Genomic DNA, 11,178 nt, shown 5'->3' on the forward strand with positions numbered 1-11,178 from the left:
CTCAGGGAGTATGTCCAGATTCCAACCACTCTATGGATGAGAGAATTATCCTTCATATGTCCTCTGAACCTCCTACCCCTATAGCTTCTAGCTTTAGACTCTTCTGCAACAGGAAAATGTTTCCAACCATTATGCCCCTCATAATTGTGTGCATCTCGATCAGGTATAGCCCCCCCCCCCATCAGCATCCCCTGCTTAAAGGAGAATGGACCCAGCCTGATCTAACACTTCATCCCAGGCACCCTCCACTCCCTCTCCAGTGCAGTCACATTACATGTTAGTGTGGAGACCAGGAGTGCACTCAGAGCTCCGGTATCCCGTCCTGAAGCCTTTCTCAAGTGATGGTCAGGATGAAAAAAAAACAACAAAGATGTCAGCAAAGGACAGGTGACCATCCCTCAGAATTGGGTACTAACCTGACCAAAGTTGAGGGTGACGTTGACTTGATTGTAGTGAAGTCCACGAGACAGAGGAGGGCTTTGCCACCAGCGTTCAGTGCCATCGATGGCGTTGGTGATCACATGGGCTTTGTACGCGTCGTCAGATAAACAGTGGTCACAGAACTGCCCCTGAAGAGAGAATTTCAGGATTAATTTAAAACTGAAGGGAGAACTCATATTTAACAGGCTGTATAGTTCCAAGTAACATTCTGCATACTAATTAGACCATTACTTAAATAATTAACATAGTAATAAGGCTCCAATGAACCTAAAACATCACCCAGTTTCCCTCTCCACAGATGCTACCTGGCCTGTTGAATATTTCCAGCATTTTCTATTTTTATTTCAGATTCTAATTATCTGCTTTTCTTTTGCTTTTCAAACAGTAAACCAAAATTTATGCAAAAGTTTTTCCTCTTATTCTGTTGTTTTTGAGAGATTTCTGATCCTCATTTTCCCCTGTGACTTTCACCTTGAGGCATACGAACCCTCCAGCTGTTTCCCCGTACCTTTTGTAACTGGGGAACTAGTTTACTATTGTCATGTGTACCGAGGTACAGTATATGAAAAACTGCTTTTTAAGGCCCTCCATACAGATCAATTCATCACATCAGTACATCATGGAAGTACAACAAAACTAACAGAATGCAGGATAGTGTTACAGTTGCAGAAAAAGTGCAGGGCGAGCAGACAATAAGGTGCAAGGCCAGATTGGGAGATCAAATGTTCATCTTCAACATTCAAGAGATCTATTCCACAGGAAGATGGAAGCTGTCCTTGAGCCCTAGTGATGTGCTTTCATGCTTTTGTATCTTCTGCCCAATGGGAGGGGGAGAAGAAAGAATGCCCAGGGTGGGTGGGCCCTTTGATTATACTGGTTGATCTACCAAGGCAGTGAGAAGAGTAGAAAGAAAGAAAGTCCATCACCTCCCTCTGGTGCTCCTCCCCCTTTCCTTTCTTCCATAGTCTTCCGCCGCTCCTATCAGATTCCCCCTTCTTCAGCCCTTTATCTCTTACACCAATCAACTTTCCAGCTCTTTATTTCACCCAGTTTCACCTGTCACCTACCACCTGGTACTTCCTCCCCCTCCCCCATAGTCTTACTCTGACTTCTCATCTTTCTTTCCAGTCCTCATGAAGGGTCTTGGCCTGAAACATTGACTGTTTACTTTTTTCCATAGATGCTGCCTGGCCTGCTGAGTTCCTCCAACATTTTGTGAGCGTAGGAAGAGTCCACAGAGGGCAGGCTGATTTCCGTGATGGACTGAGCTCCATACACAACTCTACAGTTTCTCCTGACCACAGGCAGATCCGTTGCCGTACCAAGCCACAATGCATCCGGATCAGATGCTTTGCTGGACCAAGCCACGATGCATCCAGATCAGATCCGTTGCCATACCAAGTTGGATGCATCCGGATCAGATCTGTTGCCGTACCAAGTTGGATGCATCCGGATCAGATCCTTTGCCGTACCAAGCCGGGATGCACCTGGATCAGATCCGTGGCCATGACAAGCCACAATGCATTCGGATTAGATCCGTTGCTGTACCAAGTTGGATGCATCTGGATCAGATGCTTTGCTGTACCAAGCCACGATGCATCTGGATCAGATCTGTTGCCATACCAAGTTGGATGCATCCGGATCAGATCTGTTGCCGTACCAAGCCGGGATGCACCTGGATCAGATCCGTGGCCATGACAAGCCACGATGCACCTGGATCAGATCCGTTGCTGTACCAAGTCGGGATGCATCCGGATCAGATCCATGGCAGTGACAAGCCACGATGCATCCAGATCAGATGCTTTCTGTAGTGCATCAACAGAAATTGATGAAAATCAAAAAGACATGGATAGGAAAGGATTAGAGAGAGATGTGCCAAATGCCAGCAGATGGGACCACCAATCTATGGGAATGTCATAGATAAATGAAAACACATCAGAAACTACCATTAAAGTAACGCATTACCACTATTACAGCAACAGTTGTTCCTTTCTGTGCCTCGTGGCAACATTGCCACTTCTTTAGCATTTGTCTGTGTTTTTTTTTTACAAGGTCGCTCAACCCAGCACGGATGGAAAGCGTGCAAGGAACTGGCCGGATTCAAACCCGGGACCAATCGCCTCAAAGTCCAGTGCTGATGCCATGACACCACCAGTGACCCAGGTTCAATTCCGCCGCGGTCTGTAAGGAGTTCGTATGATCTCCCTGTGACTACGTGGGTTTCCCCATGTACACCGGTTTCCTCCCACGTTCTAAAGACGAGTGCTGTGGGTTCATTGGGCTAGAAGGACCTCTTCCTGTGCTGCACCTTTAAATAAATAATAAATAAGATGAAAACCAGCAGCAAATTTAGAAGAGGCTGCACAGGATAGGCTCGAGTATGGGGCCTGGTGAGTGGCGGCATCAAGGACAAGGAGGCAGAACTGTGAAAATATAGTTTGGCTGCTTTGTTTTTAGTTTATCTGTTCCCTCGGTGCCCCGTGCTCAGTACCAGAGAGGTGATCATAAACTGACCCCACAGCATAAACACTGACCCACTCTATCAGCAGAACACCAAGTGTCTGTTAAAGGCTCCAAGATTCACTTGCCAAAAGAAACGTCCCAACAACAATAAACTGGTCCTCCTCGTGATCTGGCTTTAGAATGCAAATCACCATTTGACACACACTTCTGCATAGAGTAATACAAAACTGTTTCACACGAATGGGCTTATTACATAAAGGAGATTAGTCTCTACTTGTGGGTAAGCTCCATGCAGCGTACAGCATCTGAGAGAACCTTACATTTCAGACACATTAAATGTCTAATACCGGAGAGAAAGCATTTGAGATGAAGGGAAGAAGTTCATAGGACAGCTGCAAGGCACCTGTTTTTAAATAAAAACACAGAGTCGTGTGTGCCCGGAACAGGCTGCCAAGAGTGGTGCTGGAGTCAGATATGACGGGCATTTAAGAGTTTCTTAGATAAACATATAAATATACAGAGAATAAAAGGATATGGATATTTTAAGACTTTAACACAATAAGACACAGGAGCAGGTTAGGCCATTTAGCCCATTGAGTCTGCTCCATCAGACTCAAAGTGTGAGGTGAGGTGAGGTGAGGAATTTCAGGGTACTGGACAGTTTCCCTAATGATAACATCAACTGCAGTTCCTGACCGACAAGGTCACGCAACTGGAGAAGGAGCTGAATATACTCGGGACCATCCAGGAGGCTGTAAACCTCATAGATGAGGCTTTTACTAAGGTGGTCACACCCAGAGATCGGGCTTCAGATAGTAGATGGGCAACCACTAGGAGAACTAAAGGGAGTAAACAGCTGATGCAGAGTTCCCCATGGCCATTTCCCTTCAGCAACAAGTATAACCATTTGGATTCTGCTGGGCAGATGACCTATCAGCGCACAGCAACAAATGCCAAGCTAGTGACACTGTAGCTGGCTCTGAGGCTCAGCAGGGAAAGGTAAAGGCAGGCAGAGCAATAGTGATTTGATAGTTAGGGGGAGGAACAGGAGATCCAGTGGCCACGAAAAAGACGCCAAGATGGTGTGTTGCCTCCAAGGTGCTACGGTCGAGGATAGCTCACAGCGGCTGCAGAAGACTCTCAAGAGGGACGATGAGCAGCCAAATGTCATGGTACACATTGATGTCAGGGGGTAGGAAGGGGGAAAAAGGGATCATGCACAGTGATTATAGGGAGTTAGGGAAGCGGCTGAGGAGCAGGATCTACAAGGTATAATCTCTGGATTTCTCCCAGTGTCACATGCCAGTCAGGGCAGGAGTAGCATGATGGTACAGATGAACGAGTGGCTGAGGGAGTGGTGCAGGGGGGCAGGGTTTCAGATATCTGGACCATTGGAATCCCTTTGGGGAAGGTACAAAAAAGACAGTTACACCTGAACCAAAGGGGGACCAAAATCTTTGTGGGCAGGTTTGTCAGAGCTGTTGGGAGCACTTAAACTAGCTTGGTAGGGGGATGTGAACTGGAGTGACAGGGCTGAGGATTGTATTGAAAGGACAGGCAGGTAGGCAGAGGGGGTGGAGTGCGCCTGTTGGTAAAATCAGATCAAATACCTAGGAAGAGGTGACATAGGACTGGAAAATGTTGAATCCTTGTGGGTAGAGTTAAGAAACTGCAAGAGTAAAAAGACCCTGATGGGAGTTATATGGCACTCGAACAGTAGCCAGGATGCGAGATATAAATTACAACAGGAGATAGAAACAGCATGAAATAAAGCCATTGTTATGATAGTCATGGGGGATTTCAATATGCAAGTAGATTTGAAAAACTAGGTTGGTGCTGGATCCCGAGAGAGGAAATTTGTAGGATACCTATGAGATGACTTTTTAGAGCAACTTGTGGTTGAGCCCACTAAGGGAAAGGCAATTACCAGATTTGATTAGGGTTCTTAAGGTAAAAGAGATAGCAATCATAATATGATAGAATTCACCCTGTAGATTGAGAGAGAGAAGATAAAAATCAGGTGTATCAGTATTACAGTGGAGTAAAAAGAATTACAGAGGCATGGGAGAGGAACTGGCCAAAGTTGATTGGAAGGGAACACTAGTATAGATAATGGCAGAAGAGCAATGGCTGTAGTTTCTGGGGGAAATTCAGAAGGCAAGGGACAGATACATCCCAAAGACAAAGCGGTATTCTAAAGGGAGGATGAGGCAACCATGGCTGACAGGGGAAGTAAAAGAGAGCACAAAAGCAAATGAGAAGGCATATAATACAGCAATAATTAGTGGAAAGTTAAAGGATTTGGAAGCTTTTAAAAACCAACAGAAGGTAACTAAAAAAAACCACAAGAGAAAAGATGAACTTTAAAGGCAAGATATCCAATAACATCAAAGAGGACACCAATTTTTTTCCAGATATATAAAAGACTGGATATTGGACCACTGGAAAATAATGCTGGAGAGATAGTAATGAGGAAGAAAGAAATGGAAAACAAACAATGAGTATTTTGCATCAGTCTTCACTGTGGAAGACACTGGCAGTATGCCAGAAATTCAAGAGTGTCAGGCAGAAGTGAGGATTGTTGCTATCACTAAGGAGAAAATGATTGGGAAGTTGAAAATTCTGAAGGTAAGTAACTCACCTGGACCAAATGGACTACACCCCAAGGCTCTAAAAAAGGTAGTTGAAGAGATTGTGAAAGCAGTAGTAATGATCTTTCAAGAATCACTAGATTCTGGAGCAGTTCCAGAAGACTGGAAAATTAAAGTCACTCCATTCGCTTAAAAAAAGTAAGAGAAGCAGAAAGAAAGGAAATTATAGGCCAGTTAACTCGACTTCAGTGGTTGGGAAGATGTTGGAATCCGTTGTTAAGATTGAAGTATCAGGGTACTTGGGGCACATGATAAATTAGGCCAATGTCAGTATGGTTCCCTTAAGGGAAAATCTTGCCTGAAAAATCTTTTAGAATTCTTTGAGGAAAGAACAGCAGGATAGACAGTGGATGTTGTTTACTTGGATTTTCAGAAGACCTTTGACAAGGTACTACACACGAGGCTGCTTAACAAGCTATGAGCTCATGGTATCACAGGGAAGATTCTAGCATAGACAAAACTGTGGCTGATTGGCAGGAGGCAAAGAGCAGGAATAAAGGGAACCTTTTCTGACTGGCTGCAGGTGACTAGTGGTATTCCTTAGGGGTTGGTATTGGGACAGCTTCTTTTCACATTATATTGTGCCCATATAGAGTATTCACCCCCCTCCCTTAGAAGTTTTCATGTATTACAACATTGAATCACAATTGATTTAATTTGGCTTTTTTGACAAGGGTTAACAAAAGACACTTTTCATGTCAAAGTGAAAACAAATTTCTACAAATTGGTCTAAATTGATTACAATTATTAAACAAAATAATTGATTGCATAATTATGTACCCTCTTTTAAGTCGGTATTTAGTAGATGTACCTTTGGCAAGAATTACAGCCTTGAGTCTGTGTGGATAAAAAGCTCAAGCTCTGTCAGATTGCATGGGGATTGTGAATGAACAGCCTTTTCAAGTCCAGCCACAAATTCTCACTTGGATTGAGGTCAGGACTCTGACTTGACTATTCTAGGACTTGGTTGTTTTTAAGCCATTCCCGTGCATCTTTGACTTTATGCTTGGATCATTGTCTTGCTGGAAAGAAATCTTCCCCCAAGTCACAGTTCTCTTGCAGACTGCATCAGGTTTTCCTCCAAGATTTCCAGGGCCTGCTGCAGTGAAGCATCCCACAGCATGATGCAGCCACTACCATACTTCACAGAAGGGATGGCGTGTTTTGATGATGTGCAGTGTTCGGCTTACACCAAACATAGTATTTAGTCTGGTGGCAATAAAGCTCAATTTTGATTTCATCAGACCATAGAACCTTCTTCCAGCTGACTTCAGAGTCTCCCACATGCCTTCTGGCAAACTCTAGCCAAGATTTCACCTCCATGTTTTATTTTCCCCAACAGTGGCTTTCTCTTTGCCATTCTCCAATAAAGCTACAACTGGTGAAGCACTCGGGCAACAGTTGTTGTATGCACAATCTCTCCCATCTCAGCCACTGAAGCTTGCAACTCCTCCAGAGCTGTCATAGGTCTCTTGGTGGCCTCCCTCACTAGTCCCTTCTTGCACATTCACTCAGTTTTTGAGGATGGCTTCTTCTAGGCAGATGTACAACTGTACCATATTCTTTCCATTTTATGATGATTGACTTAACTGTATTCCAAGGGATATTCAATGACTTGGAAATGTTGTTGTATGCACCTCCTGGCTTGTGCTTTTCAATAACCTTTTCATAGAGTTATTTGGTGTGTTCTTGTGTCTTCATGGTGTAGATTTTGCACGGATACTGACTCACCAGCAGTTGGACCTCCCAGATACAGGTGTAATTTACTACAATCAATTGAAACACCTTGACTGCACACAGGTGATCTCCATCTAACCACTTATGTGACTTCTAAAACCAATTGGCTGCACCAGTGATGATTTGGTGTGTTATATTAAAGGGGTTGAATACTTATGCAGTCAATTATTTTGTGTTTTATAATTATAAGTAATTTAGATCCGTGTGGGCACGCAGCCAAGTGGTTAAGGCGTTGGACTAGCGACCTGAAGGTCGTGAGTTCGAGCTCCAACTGAGGCAACATGTTGTGTCCTTGAGCAAGGCACTTAATCACACATTGCTCTGCGACGACACCAGTGCCAAACTGTATGGGTCCTAATGCCCTTCCCTTGGACAACATTGGTGTCTTGGAGAGGGGAGACTTGCAGCATGGGCAACTGCTGGTCTTCCATACAACCTTGCCCAGGCCTGCACCCTGGAGAGTGAAGACTTTCCAGGCGCAGATCCATGGTCTCGCAAGACTAACGGATGCCTTTTTTAAATTTAGGTCACTTTGTAGAGATCTGTATTCACTTTCACCTGAAAGAGTCTTTTTCAATCAGTGTCAAAAAAAAAAACAAATTAAATCCACTGTGATTCAAAGTTGTAAAATAATAACATATGATAACTTCTGGGGGGTGATTTCTTTTTATAGGCACTGTATTTCAAAGATTTAGATGACAGAATTGATGGTTTTGTGGCCAAGTTTGCATTCAATACAAAGATAGTTAGAGCCCAAGTAGTGTTGAGGAAACAGAGAGTCTGCAGAAGGGCTTGGACAGATTGGAAGAATGGGCAAAGAAAGATGTGGCTGATGGAATATAGTGTAGGGAAGTGTATGGTCATGCACTTTGGTAGATGGAATAAAGGCATAGCCTATTTTCTAAATGGGAAGAAAATTCAAAAATCAGAGGTGCAAAGGGTCTTGGGAGTCCTTGTGCAGGATTCCTAAAGATTATCTTGCAAGTTGAGTCAGTGGTAAGGAAGACAAATGCAATGTTAGCATTCATTTCAAGAGTACTAGAATATGGGTGTAACGCTAAGGCATTATAAGGCATTGGTCAAACTGCACTTGGAGGACTGTGAGTAATTCTGGGTCTCTTATCTAAGAAAAGATGTACTGGCATTGAGAGCGCCCAGCGGAGGTTCAAGAGGAGGATTCTGGGAACGGAAGTGTTAACGTGTGAGGAGCAGTTGATGTCTCTGGGCTCACTGGAGTTTAGAAGAATGAGAGGGCATCTTATTGAAACCTATTGATATTGTGGAGAGGATGGTTTCTATAGTGGGTGAGTCAAGCACCGGAGGACACAGCCTTAGAATAGAGGGACGTCCATTTAGAACAAAGATGAGGAGGATTTATTTAACTTGAGGGTGGTGAATCTGTGGAATTTATTGCTATGACAGCTGTGAAGGCCAAGTCATTGAACATATTTAAAGCAGACGTAGATAGGTTCTTGATTAGTCATAGTTTCAAAGGTTACAAGGAGAATGGGGTTGAGAGGGATAATAAATCAGCCATGATGGAATGGCAGAGCAGACTCAATGGGTGGAATTGCCTAATTCTGCTCCTATGTCTTATGGTCATGTGATCTTATCATTCAATGATGGCTAATTCAGCTTCACTCTCAATTACCCTGCTTTGATGCTCTTACTAATCAAGAACTTGTCAACCTTCACTTTAAATATACCCAATGACTTGACCTCCACAGCCACCTGTGGCAATGAATTCCACAGATTCACCACCCTCTGGCTAAAGAAGTTCCTTCTCACCTCTGTTCTAAATGGACATCCCTCTATTCTAAGGCTGTGTTCTCTAGTCCTAGCCACACCCACTATAGGAAACATCCCTCCACATCCAGTCTATCTAAGCCTTTCAATATTCAAAAGCTTTCAATGACATCCCCCTTTATTCTTCTGAACTCCAGCAAGCACAGGGCCATTGGCATCAAACGCTCTTCATACAGTACGTTAACCTGTCATTCCTGGCATCATTCTCATAAACCTCCTTTAATCCTCTCCAATGCCAGCACATCCTTTCTTAGATATGCACCCAAAATGGATAGGGTGGATCCGTTTTTCCTGGAGCATAGGAAGCTGAGGAATGGCCTTGGAAAGATTCAGAAAATCATGATGGGCAGAAATCATGTGAATGTTCAAGGATTTTCCCAGGTTTAAAGTCTAAAACTAGAGTACACAGGTTTAATGGGAGAGCAGAAAGATTTAAACAGTACCTGAGTGTCAGATTTTTCCATACAGAGGTTGGTGGGTACTGTATATGGGACCAGCTACCAGATGAAGTGATCAAGACAGGTGGAATTACAACATCAGAAGGACATTTGGACAGCTTCATCGATAGGAAAGTTTCAGAGGGATGTGGGTCAAATGCAGGCAAGTGGGATTAGGTCAGGTAGACAACTTGTTCAGCATGGACAAGTTGGACCAAAGGATCTGTTTCTGTACTATATAACTCTCTGACTCTAATGTTGAGAAAACCCCATTCATATCACGTTCTCTGAGCCCCTTCACAGGTCAGATCAATGAATTCATTTCATACCTACTGATGAAGCAGTTTGAAACAAAACAGAGAGGGAATGCCGTCACAGTTCTCCAAGCAGATTCCAGAGATGCCACATTTACTGGATGAGGGGAGATTAAACAAACCATGGATAGAATCTGGTCAATGCTCACAATATGGATCTGGCACAAGAGAACAGTGAGATCAACTGTGATCTTAGGGAATGGTAATAGCAGGCTCAAGGGGCCGAATAGCCTCCTTCTTCTTATTTTCCTATTTTTTTTATGTTCTGAACATTTGGCCATTGAACAAGTGCCCAATGTAATATTCTGCCAGATTAAAACACAAGGGCTGTACTAATTTAGGAACCTTGGTCAACATGGACGAGTTGGGTTGAAGGGCCTGTTTCATGGGTGAGGTTTAAGGGGAATGTAGGTCCACTGCTGTATAACTCTAGGCCTCCAAGTAAATATTTCTAAAACACATTAACATATTTTCATGGCTTCTCAAGGAGCTACTTCAAAGTGCAGAGAAAACCCCTGTGTACATTAGCAATTCTGAAGGAAATGAAGAGAAATGGCCAGTCTTTGTAAGTGCATATTAAAAGAAGGCATGATGCAGCTATTTTTCATTAGGAGTTTGAGGAGGTTTTTAATATACATTTATATATTTCTTATTGTAAATTATAGTGTTTTATTATGTATTGCACTGTACTACTACCACAAAACAAATTTCACACGTGTCAGTGATATTAAATCCAATTCTGAATCATTTTAGCCACAGAGTGGTGAATCTGTAGAATTTGTCACCACAAGCGGCTGTGGAGGCACGACAAGGGATATATTTAAGGCAGAGCTTGATAGGTTCTTGATTAGTCAGAGTGTGACGGGAAACGGGGAGAAGGCAGGAGATTTCAGGCTGAGAGGGAAAATGGATCAGCCATGATGAAATGGCGGAGCAGACTCGACAGGCCAAATGATTTAATTCTGCTCCTATATCTTATGGTCCTATATTTTCACAAGGTGCTGTCACAACAAGGTGGAATTCATGGTTAAGGACCCTCACCATCCTGGATATACCCTCTTCTCACTACTACAATCAGGGAGGAGGTACAGGAACCTAAAGGTGTACACTCATCATTTTGGGAACAGTTTTCTCCCCTCCACCATCAAGTTTCCAAAGGTCCATGGATCCGTGAACATTACCTTATTAGTACCTTTTTATTGCACTATATATTTATTTTGAAATTTATTGTAATTTTATGACTTTGCACTGTACTGCTGCCACAAAGCAACAAATTTCATGACATGTATCAGTGATAATAAAGCTGATTCTTTCATTAATTTTTTCATC

General features: G+C 43.2%; 1 protein-coding gene across 2 annotated transcripts in view; it reads right to left on the reverse strand.

Annotated features, from left to right (window-relative positions):
- Positions 1–11,178, reverse strand: part of lama3 (laminin, alpha 3) — a 321,185-nt gene that overhangs the window by 307,108 nt on the left and 2,899 nt on the right. For both annotated transcript variants that reach the window (XM_063060575.1, XM_063060566.1), the window contains exon 2: positions 417–569. In XM_063060575.1, the coding sequence (XP_062916645.1) occupies positions 417–569 (153 nt within the window). The remainder of the gene's footprint in view (positions 1–416; positions 570–11,178) is intronic.

The sequence above is a fragment of the Mobula hypostoma genome, chromosome 1, assembly GCF_963921235.1.
Source record: "Mobula hypostoma chromosome 1, sMobHyp1.1, whole genome shotgun sequence".
In the NCBI taxonomy this organism is placed as follows: domain Eukaryota; kingdom Metazoa; phylum Chordata; class Chondrichthyes; order Myliobatiformes; family Myliobatidae; genus Mobula; species Mobula hypostoma.